The sequence below is a fragment of the Seriola aureovittata genome, chromosome 10, assembly GCF_021018895.1.
Source record: "Seriola aureovittata isolate HTS-2021-v1 ecotype China chromosome 10, ASM2101889v1, whole genome shotgun sequence".
Classification (NCBI taxonomy): Eukaryota; Metazoa; Chordata; class Actinopteri; order Carangiformes; family Carangidae; genus Seriola; species Seriola aureovittata.
In genome coordinates this window covers 7,325,388-7,348,270 of record NC_079373.1, presented here as the reverse complement: position 1 = coordinate 7,348,270, position 22,883 = coordinate 7,325,388, and the positions used below count along the sequence as shown (strand labels likewise).

Sequence of the window (22,883 nt, the reverse complement as noted above, 5' to 3'; positions counted from 1 at the left end):
GTTGCCATGACAACAAAGTATTTAATTTCCCCTGTTCAAGTCTCAGTTACTGGTTAAACATGTTTAACTGAATATTGAAAGGGGAAGCTGCAAACTGTGGCAATCAGCTTTTCTTGCATTTTGCTGAGTGTAGTTGAGTGTAGTAGAAAACATCTACATGTTTCTATCCCCAGAGTGAAACCCCCCCCCCCCCAAAAAAAAAAACAAAAAAAAAAACACATGAGCTTGGTTATCTCCAGGTTGTCACTCCCATGTGTCAGAGGACATTGTCTATTTGAACAAGGGTTAAACTTTTACCGTCTGGCCCGGGGATTCACATTGGAGATCTTAAAAATCGCAAATCTTAAAAAAAAACATATTTTGGTTACGAAAGGGTAAAAAGATTTTGTTAGGTTTGCTCCTTGGCGTTGAGGTGAAGTATCTGTCTCTGCCCTGAAGAGATTCTTTCCCCTTGAAATGCAAAAGATGGCTTTGACCTTGACAATGAAATAACAGGAGGTTATATCCGTGAAAGATATTTGCCGTGGCAGAAATTATCTCCATGCTCTGGATAAGTGACATATCTTCTGTAATGACCCAAAGTAAACAGTTTTCTACTTATCGCAGGCTAGAGTTACGTCTCCAGATTGTTCTGTGTTATCACATTAGGGGAGAGTGCTGCGGTCAGCGTGCTCTCTCCGACTTGTGCTTGTGTAACAACTGTGTGAGTGCTGCTTTAGCTTTTCTATAGTATGAACCCCTCTGGAAGCACCGTTTGTTGCCGGAAAGAGGAGGTTGTGTAGGATAGCGATGCGATGACACTAAAGTAACCACAGCAGGAGCAGGGTTAAAGCATGTCATCAAATATCACTCCGTCACTGCTGTCTGCTAACTGCTGAGCTAACTCACTAACTCCACAACAAATCTCAAGAGTTTGCCACCACAAAGCCCAGGTCAAGAGGCCAGCGAGACAAACAAACCCTTGTCTGTCTTTCTGTTTGGACAAGGATTTGTTCCGGAAAAGCCTTCACTCTGTCTTCCTTCCTGATGTGTTTATTTGCACTTGGGCTCCCACCAGCACATCAGCTGTTTACAGTGTTTGAATCATTTCTATTTTATTTGTCAAAAAAAAGAGGCTGTTTTTAGCTTCTTGTTTGGACAATGTTAGTTTGTTTCTTGACCTATAAATATTTCTAGGCAGGATAGACATCCTTCCCATCACTGGAGGTCAACCAATTAGCCAAAGGAAGCCATTGGTCCTGAGGGTGTTTTTATTTGCATCACGGCCACGTTTCTTTTGCTAATAGCGGTGGTTTCATGTCTGACATCACAGGGCAGAAGAAGTGTAAAAATTTTACAGCCACTTCTATTTTCCATATATAGGCTGCTCTGCACTTTAGTTCCTCTTTTGTTTTACTTCTTCTAGATCATTTTTTGTTTTTTTTTGATTACCTGAGATATCCATAATTTCCCTCTGCAGTCATGATCAATTCAATATCAAGAAATTCCTTTCACCTCAGTCCTTTTTTTTCAGCACTTTATTTACCTAACACAGCAATACAGCTGCCACTAAGAACAGGTTCATTATTGATTAATCTGCTAATTATCTTTTCGATTAATTGATTATACATTTGATCTTTATAATGTGAAATTTGTTTTGAAAAGTATCCATCATATGTTCTCAGGCCTCCCAATCACTTATTTTGCCTGTTTGACCCGAGGTCCAAACTAATCAATAAAAATAATAATTGTTTCAGCACAATATGTTAATATCATAGACTAGTATACAAAGATGGAGGTAGCCTCCGTGACATCACCCATAGGATTCTGAGGAGCATTGTTTGCCTTTATTGATATAGGGACAGTGAGAGAGAGACAGGAAAGTTGGGGAGAGAGCAAAGGGTGGTAAGGACTGAGCCTAAGTGGTACCTGCTCTACCAGTTGAGAGCCCCCCCCCCCCCGAGGCGCAGTTTTGAAGCTGAGTGAGCTGCTCTGCTGTAACCATCACGGCAGTGCCTGACTCCGCCTAACTCCTGTCCAATCCAAAAATGGGCAAAGAGGTGGGGCGTGTGTGGAGCTGGGACTTCGGTGCTTCCTGATTTAGCATAAGCTCACCTGTCTCTCAAAGCAGCCACGCCCTCAGTTACGCATAACTTTAACCCTTAATGAAATTGAAACGGGGGAGTTATGAAAAAAATTCACCCCCGTACAGTTGTCATGAAGGGGGAAATTAGCTACAGAGATCAAAACCGTTTTTTGTGCCAGGATGTAAACATGTTTATTTCTGCTGTAAAGTTGAACATTTTAACATGGGAGTCTATGGAGATTGACTTGCCCGCTTGACTTCCCCCGCCTCAAGTGGCCATTAGAGGAACTGCAGTTTTTCGAACTTCTGTGTTGATAAAGAGCCAGTGTCATTCCCTAAAATTAAAATGCAAATAAAAAAACAGAGATTACTTTCTACTATTACTTTTCTACTGTATGTAGCTGAGCTCCTCACACAGTAATCATCTTAAATTGTGGCACTACTAGAAGATCATTTCTCTCTGGGTTCCTACACTTCTCATTTCCTGATCCTCTTTACTATAAACTGCATTAGAAATGTGTGTCATAAGGAGACAGTTTCACATTAGTTTCACAGTTGGCTAACATTGCATTTTTAGCTGAACTCTCCAAATTTATTTTCGCAAGTGCTTTTCAATCTGATTCATAGCGCTCCTATCTGCTGTGTGCACATCCACGACTACCACTGGTCTTGTAGCATCCTCCCAGGTATTTAGTTGATGGTTCACTAGTGTGCTGGCAGGAGTGGTCCGGATGTTAGGGGTTGGCTACAGAGAGGTTAATCAGGATCAGAGCTCAGACCCTCCGGCCTTGTTCAGAACCAGCAAAGCATACAGCTCTCTGTTTTCACAATACACCCTCACTGCCATTAGTGCTGTGTCACCAGACAAGGCCTTGTGTGTGTGTGTGTGTGTGTGTGTGTGTGTGTGTGTGTCTGTGTTTGTGAGCCAAAGAATTGTGCGTCTCAGGAATCAGGAACCTCTATACACACACCTACACACTTACGTATTCGGTCACATGGACTCACCCACACACACGTTTGGAGGATGAGTCTCATTAGCCACCTCCTGACTCAGGGTGTATTTTGAGGAAGTAAGGGCTGGTGGGACCCCTGCTTACTCATGCCTGGAAGTGACAAAACGTCACTGGCCTACTCAGACTTACGCTAGAAGGCTATTGTTCGACTTGTCCTCCAAATAAGGCTATGTGTGCTCACCTTGCTTCCCGTCTTGTTAGTTTTCCACCCTTTGGTGTCCTCAAGTAAATATTCAGCAAAGACACTTGGACAAGCCTGTATGGAGGGAGCAAGGAATGGGTTGTATGATAATATTTACAATGAGACAATGGAGATTTGCCGTGTCTCAGAGATATTGTTATTCAGTATTGGCATTTCTTCAATATCTCTGGTTTTAAAGATGACGTCGCGAAGGAAAACAAGACATTCTCATCTGGATAATATATATATTCATACAGACAATTTTATCTATAACTATATAGCAATGTTTTTACACTGCTATCAAAATATAAAAGATACATATGCACATGTAGTGATAGACCCCGAAGAAAATGTTTCACCAACCCATTGATTGGGATCAAGCGGTTGATCCTAAAGCATTTTCAGTTTGTCAATTTTCATGAATTTGAATTGAATATTCTCCGACAGCTGAATGGCGAATGGCATGTATGCTTTTATTGTAAAACAACAGAAAGAGTAAAAGAGTACAAAATGAATTGTATTTGACATCAACATTGACAACAGGATATACACATTTGCAGCACTTTAAGATATTAATACACAGTTTTAAGTGTTGCATGGAGGAATGGTAAAAGAAGAAAGAGCCACACTGAGGAGTTTGGATTTTTTTAAAAAAGCTGCAGGTGACAGTCTCACTGTAGTCTGTATCATCCAGCATATCTCCCACATGCCATACAAGTAAACAATGCCTTTTTATTGCACCACTCTGTTGGATGGAAAATCACTCTTGCTGTGCCTGCACCACAAAATCTGATAGTGGTTGCTCATTGCATTGCACAGCATGGGTGTCCCAACCCAGTGGAAAAAGCTATTTATGACTTGTTAGTAAAGAGTTGCTCCCTTTTTTCATATAGTGCAGTCACTAAGGCTTTAAATTGTGTTCCTTTAGTTTGGGTTGGGGAGGTGAGGTGAGGGTCTTTAATTTGATACTTTTATACTAACATATAACACACTAGTCATGATTGTGATCAAAGGTACTGCAGTAAAAAAAAAATATACAGAAGAAGAGAAAAGAGAGAAGAGTCATTATTCTGCGTTTTACCGCTGCAAGAGAAGTGATCGTTGCTTGGAAGAGATTGGTGACCACTGTTCTAACAAACCTGAGCAGTGGGTCTGATCGGGCAAAGATCTCCTCGGCCTTTCACTGCCGGTTCTGTCTGAGTCATCCTGCCTGAGGCGGCACGATAATGTGACCTCAAGTGTCGTGATGTGTGACACCGAGCGATTCCTTCTATTGCAAACCCACGATCTGTGAAGAGGAGTGGCATTCAGCCACCGTCGACCAACTTGGGTGGCTTCCCCTCCTTTCTCATCACATGTGCTCACCCGGGAGAAAATTGTACAACATCAAATTAGCCAAGTCTTCTGTTTTTTTTCCACACTAAGTGATGAACGCTCAGCAATACATGTGGAAGTTTAATTTTCCTCTTTCCTTTTTCTCGCGTTTAGCCGCAAACCTCTTTTTTTCTGTATTTACTGAGCCCAAAATAGACTCAGTTGGTGGGGGGGTGGGTTACAGCTAATGGCTCACACACTGTATAACTGTATATTTCCAGCATGTCCTGTAGTAACTGTGGCAGTAGCAGAACATGTCTCTGTATGTCTTTCACTGACAGACAGTGGGCACAGTGTGCCAAGGTGGTGTGGTTGTTAAAAATAGAAGAAGTTAATTCAGCACAGCACTTGAAAAGATTTGGCTACCTGCAGACATTTCCTGAGTAATGCCACATTTCCTCCCCTTTTCTAGATCAACAATCATCTAAATGAGGACTGTGATCTGTCCTGACTGCTTCCTTTGAAGGGGAAGGACAGTGACGGAGGAGACGGTGTGAGATGGAGAGGCAGGGAAAACAGAGAGAAAGAGAAGGGCAGGGGGTTGTGTTTGATGAAAGCCTGGCTCTTTGTTTACTACAAGCTAAAAATAATACCCAGCCTGGTTTTGCAGCAGGCATTGGGGGGGGTGGGGGGGTGGGCACATATGTGCGTCTGTCGTCCCAAACCCAACAGCTGGAGGCTCGAGGGCTGAGAGAAGGTCCCACATCGCTGTGGGGGGAACAACAGGTGGAGAAGAAGGCGTGTGGTTCTGTGTTTGTGCTGTACGTCTGTGAGTGTGTGTGCTGCCTTAAGCGTTATGTGTGTGTATGATTGGGCCTGTGTGCAAGCGTGTGCAGAAATCTGTGCATACATGTACATGAGCTTAACACACCAGTAGCTTTTCTAAAACCGGGGTGTCACACAGAGCCTGTCTCTGGTTAAACCCAGGCCTGAATTGTCTTATTCATGCTCTCTAATCTATTTAAATCCCAACTGAGGCAGCGCTATGAATCAAAATTAATGACTGTGTTGTTGATGCTGATGTTAAAGCTCTGGTATGAGTACTGTATTGGCCATTCACGGCAGCAGCTCGCTCAGTGGGCCTCTATTTTTACACGTGTGGGTGTGGGTGTGTGTGTTTGTGTGTGTGTGTGTGTGTGTGTGTGTGTGTGTTGGGGGGGGGCAGCATGTGTGTCTTTACCCACTACTTGCTTTTACCCTGATGACAAGAGGCAATTGGCCTTCTCAAATGACAGTGAATAGGTACTGTGAGAGTGATTGTACCCAGACAGCTGTGCATCTCTCTCTCTCTCTCTCTCTCTCTCTCTCTCTCTCTCTTTCTATCTCTCTCTCCCTCCCTCTCTCCTTTCGCCCCCTTCCATATATCTAAAATGAAAGTAGTTACTGATTCTATGATTAAATACCTTCCTGTTTGTGCGAGAGTCGATCAGATAAGGGTTACCACGCAGGGAATGCGAGGGCTAAATACAAGGTGAAGCTGGCGGCCAACACACTTCCCCGGGTCATTATTGGCATACCTGAGACGCTACAAACACACCGGATGGCTGCACTGAAGCAGGAAATTGCATGCGGACGACAGCGAGAGAAAGACATGAGTCAGCAGACGAACACATTTTTTAAAAGTATTTTATTGTTTTCGCTGATGATGAACACTCATCGTCAGGAATGTGCATTTCGTCCTTATATGCCGGCACAAACAAATGAGGGAGCCACTTGTGAAAACACTGCTCTGTAGCACTGGTAGCAGTCGGACACTCCTTAAATACCTTTACGATCTTACCTCTTAGTTACAAAATGTTCAAATGCTTTTTTTTCAGGTGATTATTGGTTTCAGTGATAACAGGAACTGCTTGTAGCTAATGCTGTATGACTTTATTGCTGAGACTCGGAAGAATGTGAAGGAATACAAGCAAAAACAGCCATAAAACTGCCTCATACACACCGATGTACACATTCAATTACAGTAGCAGCTTTAAGGCGGAGGTAGTGAACAGAGGATATTCAGCAGGCCACGGTGGCCGGCCAAATGGGTGGAATAGTTTCATCTGGCCTTATCAGTTTCATGTCTTGTTTTGTCTGCTGAGCCTGGCAGGCCCGCTGTCGGTCCTCAGGAAAAAATGTAGGGTCATCAAGCAGAGTTGATGGGAGTTATTATGAAATTTGGCTCTGGAATAACACCAGATTCCCCTGTCCACTTTAAATGGGAAATAGTCCGTCCACATGTCATTCCAGCAGCATTTGGTAATGCCACAAGGAAGCTGTTTCATTCACATTTTCTAACATTCTGCTTTTGCGTGATTTACAGTTAAATGAGCAAAGTCCTGAGTGCTCCTTAGACCCAGTGACCTCTCTGCAGTTCCCCCGGACACTCTGACCAATCGCGTGTCTCCAAACACTGTCACTGGCCAACCAGGCGTCTCCAGTCTGCGCAAATCATCCTCCCCAGCTTCCCCTCGACATGTGCAGACGCCATCAAAACATCACTCCTCAAAAAGCCAAACAAACATCTTTACCGAGCGAGGCTCCCTACCAACAGCGCTTCTCATGTCTGCGTCTTTGATGAGGAAAAAACACCACCATAACAGAAACAAGAGGCTGAGTGGGACGCGGAAAAGATGCTATATTTGGAAACAGACAAACGGGCGACAAGATGTCTCTTCTCTTTCTTGTTCTGTCTCTCATTGCTTTACTATGCTGTCGCCTCCTTTCCTTCTCTCTGGCTGTGTATGAGGCCAGCTGTGGCCGCATAGCATAATAAGGCTCTATCTGAAATAATGGCTTTAATGCTGGTTAAAAGTGGAAAGGGGGTTGGTTGGGGTCAGGCTGACTCCTGCGCCCAAGGATCAGCTGGCATGCCGTCGGGGGCCATGGCACCAGGCACAGGGCCACTGTCTGGGCAGGGTAGACAGCTGGCGGGGGGCGGGGCATGGGGGATTCTCTCTGTCTGGGATACACACACACACACACACATCATCTTTAATTCCTTCCACTGTACCTAGGCAACTCTTGTTTACATCGCATGTGAGTTGTATCATGTCTCTCTCTCTTGTCTAAGTATCTCGGTGGTTTACAGTTCGGAACATTTTTCAGAAAAGGAGGAGTTGTACCTGAGTGGATGCTGAGTGTGATGTAGAGACCACTGGTACTGAACATTTTGCCTATTAACACTGCTCCTCGCCACAGAGCTCAAACTTAGCATCACAAAAAAAACTGTTTTTAATTCTAAAGCATTGTAGTCCTGTCTTTGTGAAAGAAACCACAGTAACTAATAATTATTGTCTTTTAAAGGTGAGTAATCAATTATCTGACCGACACAAAATGATCAGCATCATCCACAGTCACTGGTCATAGCTTCTCAATTGTGAAGATCTCACAATTGATCACGCAGTTTAAAGACCTTCGTGAACTTTTGGTTTTCTAACGCTGACTTAATAGTAATTGAAAAAAGTAGTTGAGTAGCACGGCACCGATACTATATTTATATTTTCATATATATATCTTAAGTGTTTTAGGTTGTCATTGAACAGAATGGTCTGTGTTGTTGAGGGAAATTCTTTTCTGTGCATAAGCCACGATGCCATTAGTATCCATTTCAATAGTCGCCCTCAACCTAGACCAAAGTGCTGGCACGCCCCTTGTCATTTATAATATCAGGCTGACTGGCCTATTGATGACGAGAACAAAGCCACAGTGTGGCCGACCTACAGCAGTGGCCGTAGTAACATGGCACCTCCCCGGTGACTGACGATGCCACGCTGGCTGCCACCACAGCCTGGCACAGGAGGGGGGGTGGGTGGGGTGGGGAGAGTGTGCGTGTGTGCGTGTGTGTGTGTGTGTGTGTGTGTTTGGTTGGGGGGGGCATTTGGTGGTTGTGGCAGCTGGCAGAGAGAAGGCAAGTGGGGGGTGTGTGGGGGGGTGAGAGTTCCTCATTTATAAAGACTACCCTGTGTCAACCGCATGCGTGGCCACACCCTGGATGCAAACTCCAAATCGCTTGCCGGTGCACGTACACATGCTCACACATTCGTAAACACACACACACACACATGCTGTAGGATAAACACGCAGATATGCAGCAGCTGACAGATTACCTTTAAACACGAAAGCGCCCAAACCCTGCTCTGCTGCTGCTCCTTTTCACTCTCCCTTCATGTTTTTGTGGAGGTGCATATCAGCATTTGTGTGCACGTGTTTCTTCTTTTCTTGTCAATGGATAAGTGTGAGTAATTCAAAGTCTGTTGAGTCATTGCTGCTGTGCTGATAAAATTTAGAGCGCCGCCACGTCACTGAGCTGTTTATTAGCTCTAAGGAGACAGGGGAATGTAATCAAACTGTCCTGATTGAGTCATGTGACGGCTATTCATCTTCCCCAATTAGTGGCAACCATGAAGAAATATTGGTGTTTGCCTCATTGGATGTGTTGAAATCATTCCTAGAAGAGAAGAGGCCTTAAATAACTAGAAACTCTGCTTGTGTGTGCGCAAGTACACATTTTTGTTTGGGTGTTTGTGCGCATATGTTTGGTTTACACAGTATTTATGTATTTATATATTTGTGTGTGTTGAAACATGACAAAATTCTCAAGTGTCCACTTTTTTTTTTTTTTTTTTTTAGTCGTCTGCTGTTTATGTTTTGCTCTCTTTTATGTGCCTGTAGCCGTGTCCTGTCCTCACAAGGGCCTCCACACTGGGGACCAGTTAGGAGCAGATCATGTCCAGCTGTCTCTGAGGACAAATGGTCCATCAGGCAACTGCTTATTCCCCACCACCCTCTCCTCTCAGCCCTCCACCCTGCCTGCCTGCCTGCCTGCCTTCCTCCCTCCATCCCTCCCTCCCTCGCTCCTCACCCGCCCCAGTGTGTTTACTTGACTTTACTTACTAAAAACCATTTTGAGTGCTTTTATCGGTTCGGTCGCATGAGCTAGAGAAAGCCGTGTGTGGTGACAGCTTCCTGGAAAACAGCGTGGAGGTTGGCGTGTTTATGGATCGACGATGATTTGTTTTTATGGGTTTCACATGTAATGGAGGATAATGGACATTTGAGTTTGTGTTTTTCTCATTTGTTCAAACTTCTGGGGAACTGAATTCACACAATAAAGACACACAATCATAATCATAAGATAAAAATGTTTCCCTTTGATGATATCTTTTGTGATATTTGAATTATCTTCTGTCCAATTTTATAAATAAAACTCCTCAACAATTACAAACAAAAATAAAGATTTTTGTCTGTTCCCGGCTTTAAGAAATATATATTATTTGGCATTCATGGCATTAAATGTTCATCATGTTTTCAATTAAAATGACATATGACACATCATACCTCACCCACACCCATGTTCCTCTGAGCTGACAGCAGCTTCTTCTCTTCCCATAATTCATCTCTTTTGGCTTGTTTATGCTGAACATTTGTTTTGTTTGCCGTAACAGTTCGCCGACCCTCACATCCCTCAACGTGAAAAACGCTTAATGCACCTCCAACACAACATCAAAGCCTCTCCCTCACCCAACACTCTCTCTGGCTGTTTTGACTTAGGGCTCTTTTTTTTTTTTTTTTACCTTCTGACAACATGAAAGACCATCAGTATTTCCAACACGTACGTACGTGCATGGACACACACACACACACACACACACACACACACACACACGCACGCACGCACGCATACACCTACACGCCACATGGGGATGCACATATGCGCACGCACGCACTTTCTCTCTCTCACAGCCTCACAGTCATGTCTAAACAGAATGATCAGTAAATCAAATAAAACACCCACAGTGTTTCGGAGAGAAGGAGTGTGCTCCGAACAACGGAGAGATAAAAAGGGGGAAAAAGAGAAGGAGAGGAGGAGGAGGAGTGGACGCGGGGGGATTGTGCGTCCTCGTGAAAGTAGCCCTCAGAAACAAAAGCAGCTTTGAGTGCGCGCCCACTCAGAAGAGAGATTAGCCGGTACACACCCCCCTTAACACACCACCATCACCACCACCACCACCACCCCTGCAGAAAAGAGCTTTGGCTGCAGTTTAGCGGCACGTGGCGCAGCCCTTGATACTTATCATGTGCATCAGGTGCTCTCACTTGGTTTCCTGTTCTTTAAAACATAACCACCATTTCCCTCTTTCACTCCCCCCTTCTTCTCCTTCTCTCAGCCCAGAAGCAATCCATCCGCACCGCTCCCATCCAGCCTCACCCTTCATTTCTTCTTCCTCTCTTTCCCTCTCTCTCTCTCTCTCTCTCTTTCTATTTCTCTCTCTCTCTCTCTCTGTCCATCTCTTTCTCCTGCTTTTTACAAATACAAAGAACATATTGTATCTGCCAGCGTTAAAGTGAATCCATTCTCCTTGGCAGCGGCCCGGCCCGTGGTGAATCTGAGCCGGGCTAGTTCTGTTTTCCAGTTGGCACCGGGGCCACTGGTGGAGCGGATTGGTTGCTCGTTGGGTTGGTGAATTTGAGTCCAGCTGACACGTTGGTTTAGGATTCATTCACGCGGTCTGTCGTTGTTGTTCTCCATCTTTCTCCTTCTCTCTCAACTTGCAAGGCATGACCCCAGCTCACCTCATACGAAGCGTACACTTTGAGGGTGCTGGCTCCTAGCTTCATTTTCACAAAGCATTACTCCATACAGGAATTTGTGTAATATCATGAGCTTGAGTATGAATAAATTCTCAGAGGAAGTTTTACAAATGGGTCACATGAATATACCAGACTGGCAGTTTCACACATTTCACTGCATTAGCTGGTGGTTTTCAGCTGCTCTCTCTTTATCTGTATGGAAACCAGACTGTCGAGCCCTTTTCGAAAAACCAGAGAGGAAGAACATTTTAAGGTTAAGTTGTGGAAAGTCTTGAAAAAGTCTTGGAATTTTATATCAGGTTCACAGCAGGAAGCCTGAACTCAAAACACACAAAACTGCACACACAAAGTCGACTGTACTGTACATATGAAGCTTGAAACTACTGAAATATACAGATGACTAATAATACCTAACACACACACACACACACACACACACACACACACACACACACACACACACACACACACACACATACATACACAGCCAAAAAGCCAAAACACATTACCAGAGTTGCACACTGTTTCATGAAAGCTGATCTAAACACACAGTGACACAAACACACCAATAATGAGATGCTATCACATTTCATAATCATGGTTCAGGCCCAGAAACTGAACACAATCCTCCTCCCCTCAAAAATGAAAGAGCCCAGAAGATGAGTCAACACACTCACAAGGCAGCAAAAACAAACTGTTAAGAAAAAGGGCCACCAGAGCCTTTTGAAGTTTCCCTGACTGTCCTCCTCTCTTTCCTTTTTTTTTCTCCTCCCGTCTTTCATCCATCCATTTATCCATCCATCTCCTCCTCTGGCCTCACTTAACCACCGGCTCGCGCTCGACATAAAACAATGATACGTCTTCGCTTCTGTTTGTATTTCTCTTTTACGATGTATATCTGTGTGGTTTGATTGGTGTCTTTGATTTTACAAGGTTTCTTTGAACGTTTGCAAAGCGCTCGTGCTTGTTTTAAATGTGCTTTATAAATTTAGTGACTTCACTTTCAAAGCCAAGGCTGTTCAGTGCGCATTTATGTGTTTCCCCAGCTGAAAGTCTCCGAAGCAAATTCCACACCTCTTCTGAAGATGATAACAAAAGCTGTGTTTTATAGATGCTGGTCATTACCCAGATCTTCTGTTTGAAAACTCCAAAAATAGAAATTGAGAACTCTGTAGCAGCTCTAAGTTAAACTGTGAATAATTGAAAATGACATGCAGCAAAGTACAGCAGATTTGTGTAGGAGAATAGGAAAGTGTAAGCTCATGAAACCATCCTAAATCTTTCAAATTCAGTTACTGAGACAAGAGCTTAATTTGTAAAATATACACTGTGCATCAACTGAGCCCAGCGGCTAAGTGGTAATGATATGACTCACTGACGAGACTCTGAAAAGTCATAAACAAGCCTCATTAAATGAAGCACGATTACGCAACTGCGCCGCCTGTTCTTTACCTTGAGTTTACTTTAAAAAAAAAACTGTGACAATTAAACAGAAATTTAATACTGTTTCCAGAACAGCTGCTACATGTTTTCTCAATTTTGAATGTCAGAAGGATTCATCCAATCAGCTGCAGGAATGGTCCATGTTGATGTGTCAGTGAAGGAGAGAACTCAGTTAATTCGCAGGAAGCTGAAATGATTCCCATCCCTAACAAATTCCTACCCAGCTGGCTTTCAGAGCAGGAGGTAAAACAAATTAAAAGCATTACTGCCTAATGTCACAAACCTCTACTAACAACTTTCCATAAAAACGTAAAGGTGGTGGTGTGCAATTAAATGTCAATACTCAGGGGGTGAGTATGCTGCTCTTTACCTGAAGGTCTGAAAATAAACCTGTGTGCAGCTGTGTTGAATTTATTATTTTCAATGGTCCATTCTTTTGACAATATCAGCACAACTGCGGCCTGACCGACTTTCCTGGTTTAATGTGGTGTGTGTGTGTGTGTGTGTGTGTGTGTGTGTGTCTGTGTGTGTCTGTGTGTGTGTGTGTGTGTGTGCGTGCGTGTGTGTGTTAACCCCTGGAGACAAAAGTCACCACCGCTTTCAAATTTATTTTCCTTTTCTTTTGGCTTTTTTTTAATTTCCCTCTTCCTTGACTCTCTCTTTCTGCCCCCCCCCCCCCCCCCCCCCCCCCCCCCCATACCCCTGATCTCCATTCTCCATTCATGCAGGCCTGTCACAGTGATGATAATGATGACCTCTGTGTAATGCTAGCTTGTTATTGGCCCACCAGCGAGGCCAGTGTGTACACCCTCTGTTGCTTTTTCTGCATTGTCCATTGTGTTAAGAGAGAAACGCTGGATCGTGTGTGTTCGTGTGTGTGTGTGTGTGTGTGTGTGTGTGTGTAGGTGAAACACAAAGACCAGGCAGGGCAGTCTGGGTGAGCAGCACAGGGGATCTATGGAAAGGCAGAGAAATTCACCTGGACTGACCCTTTGCTGTTGTGGGCTATTATACTGTAGGATTTACAAGAACAGAGATGGAAAATCACTAGAAATGACGACCTCTCTAGTCTCCATGTTTTACTGGATAAGTGCACATAGTAACACATTTTGATTTATATTAATTTATCAATTTACATTTTGCTGCTTGCTGTTGCAAGTTGATAAAACACAACAGTGGCTTTAACCCGTATAAGAGAATCCAACATCTGAATGTCATTACTTAGAGCATTGATATTTTTGGTCACTTGGGGGCAGTGGAACAAGCTGTTAACACCCCCGAACACTGACCTATTATCACCTGAAAAAGTTAACATGATGAACGTGCACTTCATTTAGGGAAATGTTTTTGACAGCCTGATGAATCCAAGTTTGAAATTCACTCTTTTTAGCTCTAGTCTGGTCCCCATTTGGTGATGGGCAGGTGGTGTACAATGGGCTTATCAGAGCTTTTTTTTTTTGTTGTTGCTGAAAGCAGATGCCTGGTGCAGCTGGAAGTGGGCTGATAAAAAATGGGTTAGAGTGAAGCAAAACAATAAAGGTGAAGACCTTAAAAATAAGAAAAACATGCTAAAATGCTCTGTAGTGCTAAGCGGGACTGCTGAGTTTCTCTGTTTCTCTGTGAGTTTGTCACTATGAGAGACCCTTCCCACATTACATATATTCTTTTGAGCCATTGTTTATGCAAAAAATATCAATACACATTCCTGCCGATGGTTTTGTGCTCTTCCTCTGATTTACAGTTGGTGGTGGAAACACGGCAAGAAAGGTAGCAATGTACCAAAAGTCAGGGAAGAAGCCTCTAAACAATGCAGGTTTGCAAATATAGTTTAAAAATGGCTTTGGAGATTTTTTTATTAGGGAGGAAATGGATACATTCTCACACAATGTGCTCTTGTATGACTTTATTCATTTACAAGAAAACTCCACAGGGGACCTTTAAGTTACTGGTGTATTTAGACTGAGCTGCTGTTTTCACTGTTGCTCAAAAGTACCTGAACTCAGGGGGTTTTTGCTTTGTATTGAATAAATATGGCAAGTTTTTTTTTTTTATCACTGCACTGTAGCAGTGTGAGTTTAGATAACTCCACATAAGACATAAAAATGATTGTTCTGTTCTGCTGACTGAAGATAATTTACCAGAAGGGAAATGGACTTCAGTGTGAAAGTGAAGGACACAACAGCATTTCAAAACCTCGCTTAGTAATTCAAAAAGCACCCAGTGGGATATTAAAGAATTTCCTTTCCAATTGGAATGAACATTATGTGAGTCATGCCAGTGCTGTATGAGTAGGCACAGTCATAACAAAGGTGCGAAAGAATGACGCTTTCAAACTGTCTGGTGTTGCACAGGTTGAAGCCGGAGGCCTCCTGAGGTCACGGCGCTGGGAAAACACATTACACATTCATTAGAGCATGGAGGGACGGTGACCTGTGCTGTTGTTTTCCTCTCTCGTCTTATCTCGCTTTCTGTCCCAGCTCTGTCTCCATTGTCTCCGTGCGATTGAGAGCGTTTTCAATGACAGGAATCTTGTTTTGTTGAATAGCGCGGCCTGGTCGGACACAGATGCCAAGACATTCCAGGAGCTGGTAGTCTTTCCTTCTGGCAGCCCTGCACCTCTGTCTCCTCCACTCTACTCTCCTTGTATTTTCTTTATTTTCACTCCTCTTTCCTCCTTCTCATTCCTTAGTCCTCCTCAAGGTGACAGAGCAAGAAGGGCAGAAAATGTGTCTCTTTTTATGAGTCCCTGTGTTTTTTGTTTGCCTACACGCTGTGCGTCCGTGTGTTGTATGTCTAAAGAAAGACTCTCTACTCAGTAATCCGCCGCACTATACAGCGTATATACCAGCCTTGTTTCCCCTGCTGAATAAGACACACCACTTCACAACACCTAATTACCATTCATTACATGTCAAGGCTACCACGCACTCCCTCGTTCTACCTCATCCGGTATCTCATATCCCTCTTGCATGTCACGTCTCCATGTGTCAGTAATCATGCGATGGTAGAATTTTTGGCGTGGATCAGAGAATGCAGCGATAGCAGCCCCAAGCTTTTCTCCAGGCTTTATAACTCCCCAACAGATGGCAGTGTGAATTGCTCTATCAGCACCGGCCGGCTGGAGAGGGCCGTGTGTGAGTGAGGGATCGCTGTTCTACATGACATTCATGGTAAAGCAGACATTATTTCTCTTTCTCTCTCTTCTCTTCTCCTCTCTTTCTTTTTCTCTTCTCCTCTCTTTCTCTTTCTCTTCTCCTCTCTTCTCTCCTCTTTCTCTTTCTCTTCTCCTCTCTTTCTTTTTCTCTTCTCCTCTCTTTCTCTTTCTCTTCTCCTCTCTTCTCTCCTCTTTCTCTTTCTCTTCTCCTCTCTTTCTCTTTCTCTTCTCCTCTCTTCTCTCCTCTTTCTCCTCGAACAGACAGGGAGAGAAGTTATTGACCTCTTGACCTCTTGAATTTTCCTCTTAAATCTCTTCGCAAGTAATTTTAAAGTTGGGAAAAATCGATATTTTCAAGCTGTATATCACTATATATTTTATTTATTCACAGTTTATTCTGTGTCTCTTGTAGGCCTATATAATACGAAATATTAAATCCTGAGGTACTTAGGCAATATATTGTCTTGTGTATCATTTTATACACGTTTGACAAAAATCGCCCTGACATATGCGACATCTCTGGACACTTTTGCTTCGTCGAAATAAAGTTGTGTGCATTTAAACAATGCTTGGCCACACAACATTTGTAGTAAGTCTCCGGTAGGGTTTATAAAGCAAATCTCTATCTATGACATAATGTACTGTATGTCTGACATATGCTGTTGTCTGTTCTTGTTTTAATGCTGGCTGCTTTTATTTCCCTTATTGTTGCTGCTGGCTCAGTGTCTTAGAAAAATGTGGCCTGCGGGGATGATAAAGTTGATGGTATCTGTGTTATTTCATCTTATCACGACTCGATTCCTCATAACCTAATGTATCCAAATTGGAAAAAGCCACGTTCTCCGTTTTATTCTGAGCAACAGAATTCTGCTACACCAGCTGATGAACATGAATGATTTTGTTTACTCTGCGGGACAAACTGTCAGTTGGGCTTGCGATGACGTTTAGCCGGTGGTGTCACTCAGTTGTTTACTCTCAACAGGTCTTTATTAATTTTCCATCATTAAACCCCTCCCCTCCAGCTCTTTGGCCACAGTTAATGTCCTAACAAGGATGTGGTCCCTTGTTTACTCCTTGTTTGCTTGTTGTTTCCTCGGTGACAGACAGTGTAGCATAAACAAGAATATGTACATGATGTATGCGTGTTTGTTTGTCTGTTTGTATCCTTCTGTGTTTGTTGTGTTGTAGCAGATAACAGACAGACAGTCCCGGGGGAGGGCAGGAAGGTGGTTCAGGAAGGGTGTTCCTGTGTGAACAGGAGCTCTGTGTCCTCCCCACCGTTGTCCCCAAGCTTCATGTCTCCACCGGCCACTGCGCTGACTGGAAGTTCATGAAGTGCAGGTCAAAGATCAAACGTACTGTAGATAACTCTCTGTGAATGACATTTTTATTCAATATTGCTTTGTGTTCTCACTGCCTATCTCGCCCACTCCATATTTTAAAGATAATGATACACAATATTCATTGTTTTCACAATGTCAAATATGACTATCTTCAGCTTTTTTAACATTGTAAATTGAATGATTTGAATTGTTTGTTGGATAAAACAAGCAATTTGAGGATGTCATGTACAGCCTTGACGTGTTGTGAAGGACATTTTCACTATTTTTGGACAGTTTATAGATTAGGCTTAAATAATAAATCGATTAATATATTTATTAAACTCTTACAAATGAGATCATCGGTCTCAGTCCTGTGTCTAATGTATTCTGGAGACAGTGTATCCTCAGTGAATCCAAAACAATAGAAATAATCTTTAATTATTATATCATCTTTAATTGACCAACATCAAAAACTGAACTCACATTAAGTGACTGAACTTAATAGCAATGGACACTTGGACATGTGTCTCTCTCTCTCTCTCTCTCTCTCTCTCTCTCTCTCTCTGTGAGTGGACTCAGTCAGAGGGATCTTATCTGGGTTCAGGGAAGCCCCCGCTGCTGAAGTGTCAGGCCTGTTTGTGACTGTCCCATGTGTTGTCTGTGGTCAGAGGGAGGGTCGGGGACAGCTGGAGCATCACCTGTCACTGGATCACATGCGTTTATATGACACAGCAGTGGTGACACCCAACCCGAGCATTTACACACCACACAGAGTGGACAAATTAACAAAACGCCCTTCCTAATACAATGGCCTTACAGTAAATGACAATTTAGGGATCGTCATGTAATGCGCAGTAAAATTCATTCATTCACGTGAACCATATTCAATGAAATACAAAATAGCGCCGTTTGGTGCCAAGGTGTAAGAATCTGCAGCATCTGTTGTAAGCACTGCAAAATAATGTAATGTGGAAAAAGGGCACATCATGACAATATTGAGTACATGGGTGTATGTCAAACACAGGAGGAAAGTTTGTCAGCAAAGAGGAACAGTGGTCACAAGTAGACTCATACAACAGGATATTTGCATAACAGAATCACCACCGCCCATAAATTCACCTGATTCTTATTCACTGTCAAACAGAAAGGTGTTGCTTTTATTTTGTCCACCTAAAAAAAAATTAATAAAAAACACTAACTAAAAACTCGACATTCGCTCTCACCTGCTTTTGCTTTCCTCATTTGTAATCACGCCATCTTTTTCACCCACATCCACACTAGTGTTGGACTCTTGCGACACACAAGCTCAGCGCAATCACACAATTTCCCCTCTCTCACTGCTGCATCCCTCGCCCACATTCATGCCCAGATAGCACACACACACACACACACACGTAGGCGTAGTTGGTGGCAATAAACAAGTGTTGTGTGTGTTTGCAACACGCCTGTCTAATAATGCGTTCTCTTGTCTCTCGGTGAGTCTCCTGGGCCAACTCCTTTCACACACACACACACACAAACACACACACACACACACACACACACACACACACACACACATGCACAGCAGGAGGAATTCCTGATCCATTTTAAGCCCCAACGAGAATGTTGATAAGTCTGTAGATTACTGCCCAACATGTTTATGATAGCCTATTATTCTCTAAGCTTCATCCGGGCCCAGCGCGTGCTTCGTCTACTTAGCACAACTATTTAGGTCATGGTACAATCTCAGAGGAAAGCGCTGTGGATGGTGAAACATCAGTGAACCTCAGAGGAAAAAAAAGGTCAAAATGAAGTTATTCTTGCTCCATTATACTGTATATTCAACATTTACAACTGATGGAAAGAAAAAGTCATTCTTCCGAGCAGCCAATATACATGCATATTACCTTACACATAACCTAAAGTTTATAGTATTTAACTGTAGAGTTACACAACTCTAAAACATAGATTATGTAGTAATGAGATCTAGAAGCTTGAACCACCCGAAAAAATTTGACAACAGAGTTGTTTGCTGGCAAAGAAAAAAATCAAAACTAATAAGTTCGTCCGGACTCGTAATATTTGTCAGACATCTCGACAATGCTCACTTTTGTATAAATTATGATCGTTGGCGTGCTGTGATGTGATTTCATTCTTCTCTGTGACGCATTCTGATATTTCAGATTTATGCTTCCTATTATGGCTCATATTTCAACAACAATAATAGCTGCTAAATGTCCTGCTCCGCCATAAAAACGTCCGGGCCATCAGGCGCACACACTAAAAGACGGGGAGAGAGAGGGGCCATACCCTTAAGCCTATGAAAATGCCATTGATGTTAACTATCATACTGTGTCCTGCCAGAAATGCTGCAGTTGGGCCGGAGTTGTTCGCTATCAGTTAGTAGTAGAGACGGGAGTCTGCATCTGTCTGTTCTGCCTGGTGCGTGAGATGTTATGGCTCTTTGATGTGCTTTGCTGTTTAGGCTTTGATTTACGAAGCGCCATCTTTATCATTTTCCCTGGTTTCTTGAAGTCATTGGAGCCATCAGAGGATATTGGTTTGTGTGTGTGTGTGTGTGTGTGTGTGTGTGTGTGTGTGTGTGTTTGTGCGCTGACTAAGTATTTCTGGAGGGCTAACTAGATAAGTACAGAGGTAAAACCAAGGCCAAGGCTGTGAAGATGTAGAAAATCCCTTTGAAGTCACAAGGCTGTGTGTGTGTGCAGTGAGTCTCAGCACCTTCTTTTTTTGTGGTTGAGACAGTGCACTGTTCACGAGTGTGTCTGGGTGTGTACATATGCAGATGTCCTCATTGTATTTGAATGTCACCAGGCAGCGAGTTTACTTCCATCAGTCAGGTGGAGCCATTCATCTGTATTCACACTGTGGTTAGGCGGGCTGCACCCTGTCAGATATGTCTCTGTTGGGTAACACACCTGTGTTTACAGTTGGGGAAGTGTGTAAACAACAGCGGCCTGCATATGTGTGTGCGTGTGAGTGTGTGTCTGCCCACTCAGGGATCATATAGCTCAACAGCTTTTGTAATGAGTGGCTTCAGCAGGTAGACAGCGACTGGCAGACTAACATGTCATTATACCCTGCGCTGCTCTGTCATTGGGATGGAACTGTATTAAAGAGGCAGATGGATGTGAAACAAAAGCACAAACTCAATGACATTCTTTGTTATAGAACGCAGGTCTACGCTGTACTTATGTTCAGAGTGTTTATGCTGGAGGCACTCGGCTGACCTAACCTGTTTGTCTTTTGTCATTGTGTTAAATCCAGGTCCATCAGATGGACCAGAAAATGGATTCAGTCCTGCACATCCTGATGGAGCAGTTCCCGCCCAAGCCCGAGCTGACGTCCAAACCCTCCATCCGCAGGGTGACCATCCAGAAATGCATGGATGCCAGCATCGATGAGGGGCCCTGATGTTACAGAGACGGTCGCACCGGGTATGATGATGTCATCATCAAAGGACAACTAAAAGGGCAGGAGTATACATAGACAGCCTAGCCCCTACACGGGGGCCTGCAAAAATAATAAGGGGACTCAATCTTCTAAACCCCATTCCCTCTCTTCCTTTTACAATCCCAAATTTTCTCACAGACTTTTGACCCCTGAGAGGAGAACAACTTTTAATTGCCCACTTGGCGCTGCTCTGGGGTAAAAGAAGCGTGTGGGATTGAGGGTGTAGAAAGAAGGCTGACCGACCTCTTCCTTCTGATGATTGTCGGGCCTGTTTGCCTCTTTTTTTGTTGTCTACATGTAGCTTTCTCTTCTACACAAGCATTGTGGGCCCTCAGTCTTCCCCTGCAGCACACAGTCATTCAAGCAGCGACACGCTGCATGAATTTATTTCACTACATTAACCTCATAATCACACTACTCAGATGATGTTAATTTATGTGTGGCCTGTCACTGAGCTGCATTCCTCTACTCCAAATATTATTCCAAAGCTAACTAACCCAGTAATGAAGTCGTAATGCAATCAAAGCACTCAAGTTCCCCAAAGACACAGAGAAAAACTGAGAGTCCAGCCATGGCAGAGGCATTCCTCAAATCCTTCTGATTATCTTGGCACAATCCACACCCAGTACACAACAGGGCTATTTCCATAGCCACATATCCATCCAGCCTAACTGTACTTAGACTGCGGCGGGTGTTTGTTAGTAGTGATCAAATAACACGAGGAGGGAAAGGCAGATTATCTGTTGACTTTGCGCTGCGTTAGAGACCGGAAGGCTGGAGTAAAAGAAATGGGACTAAAGAAATGTGTCTGGGGTGGGTTGGGTGGCTAACGTGGTGCTGATTTACAGCTACGCTAGAGCTAATAAAAATAGCCAAACTGCCGAGAGAGGGCCCGGTGCTGTGTTACAGGAACACAGTCAGAAGTTATGGCACGGTTTCTGTTTGCTCTCACTGGGAGATTTCATATGTACATCGATCTCAAACTCCCTTCAGCAGCACCACTTCTCACACCGCCACCAGAACCCTGCTTAATATCCTCCACTAGCCTCGTCAGGGGGCTCACACTGCTGTGTGCAATTTGAAATAAATTTGCCCCATTAAAGCTCTGATTATTTTTTCTCTCCTGAGCTAATTAAGTGCTGAATTCCTGGTAAGGGGAGATTACTCACTGTGAGCGTCTAATGAAAAGAAACACTGGGAAATGTGCAGAATTTAAACAGTGAGCTTTGAGGAGCAGGCGCACTAATTCTGTGTGAAAGGTTGGGAAATATCAGGCTACCACCGAGAGCCCACGTTTGAAATAAGAAGACAATGCTCTCACTTTGTTCCCATGCTCATTGTATTTATCTGACAGGAGACTGAGGCGATGTAGGAAGTAGAAAATAGAAAATAACTCAACTATGTAGCTACTGTATGAAAGGCCTCCCATAATTATAGCATGCACATTCCTAAAAAGACGGATGCACACACAAAAGAGGGGTGAACAAGAGAAGTGGAAAGAGGAGAGGCTTTCTCTCTGCACTAACATATATTTTCATATTTTTGCAGTGGTTAAAAATTAGCTATTATTTATCTTCTATGAAATAAAGTGGTTGTATTTAAATTTTTCTGACAGACCTTGATACATATCTGTCTTCTCCTGTACAGTTTTATAAGAGATGTAAATAGCAACATTGCCTTATTGTACTGTATTTATTATCACGTGGAAAGATCAACCTGGAACATGTCCGCTTGTTGGAGTGATGAGAAACACAGAGACTGAGAGACTGCTCCTGTTGTACAGATGGATGGAAATGATTGTAAATGATATGCACGCACACCCTCTGCACTGTAGCTCTGCTGTAAATAATAAAAACTCCATTTCATTACGCTCTGGCCTGCTCTCTTGGCTCGGGAAGAATTTGATTACCAGCTCATCTATTCCATAATTTGCTTTCATTGGAGGGTGAAACCTGTCTTATAGTTTTTCTGAGCTGTTTGCTCAAATCGTGAGCTGAGCTGGGTCAAGGTAAGCCAATGGGCCGGAGTTTCCATCCAAATAAAATCTCCTCCGCTCCTCATTTCACTAAAATTCCTTTCACACTGCAATCACCACGAAGGGAGAGGAGAAAGAAGAAATAACACGTTCACCGCGCCTACTTTGAACTTCAATATTCCATAACCCATTGAGCGAGGCATGCAGAGGAAAAAGAGAATACGTCTCATATTACCACTCAATTATATTTGCCTTCAAAGGCCAAAAAATACTGGGGATGTCCCAAGATCAGCACGGTCCAGCGCTGAGAGAGAGAGAGAGAGGGCG

The 22,883-nt window shown here is 43.4% G+C and overlaps 1 protein-coding gene across 2 annotated transcripts in view; it reads left to right on the top strand.

The window, feature by feature from the left end:
• Positions 1-22,449, top strand: part of kcnq1.2 (potassium voltage-gated channel, KQT-like subfamily, member 1.2) — a 162,925-nt gene extending 140,476 nt beyond the window's left edge. The window contains exon 17 of one of the 2 annotated variants that reach the window (XM_056387391.1): positions 20,396-22,449. In XM_056387391.1, coding sequence (XP_056243366.1) covers positions 20,396-20,542 — 147 coding nt within the window. In that variant the 3' untranslated portion in view covers positions 20,543-22,449. Of the gene's footprint in view, positions 1-9,289; positions 9,838-20,395 lie in introns of those variants that run through there. The other variant, XM_056387392.1, reaches the window with a different exon arrangement.
• The last annotated feature ends 434 nt before the right edge of the window (positions 22,450-22,883 follow it).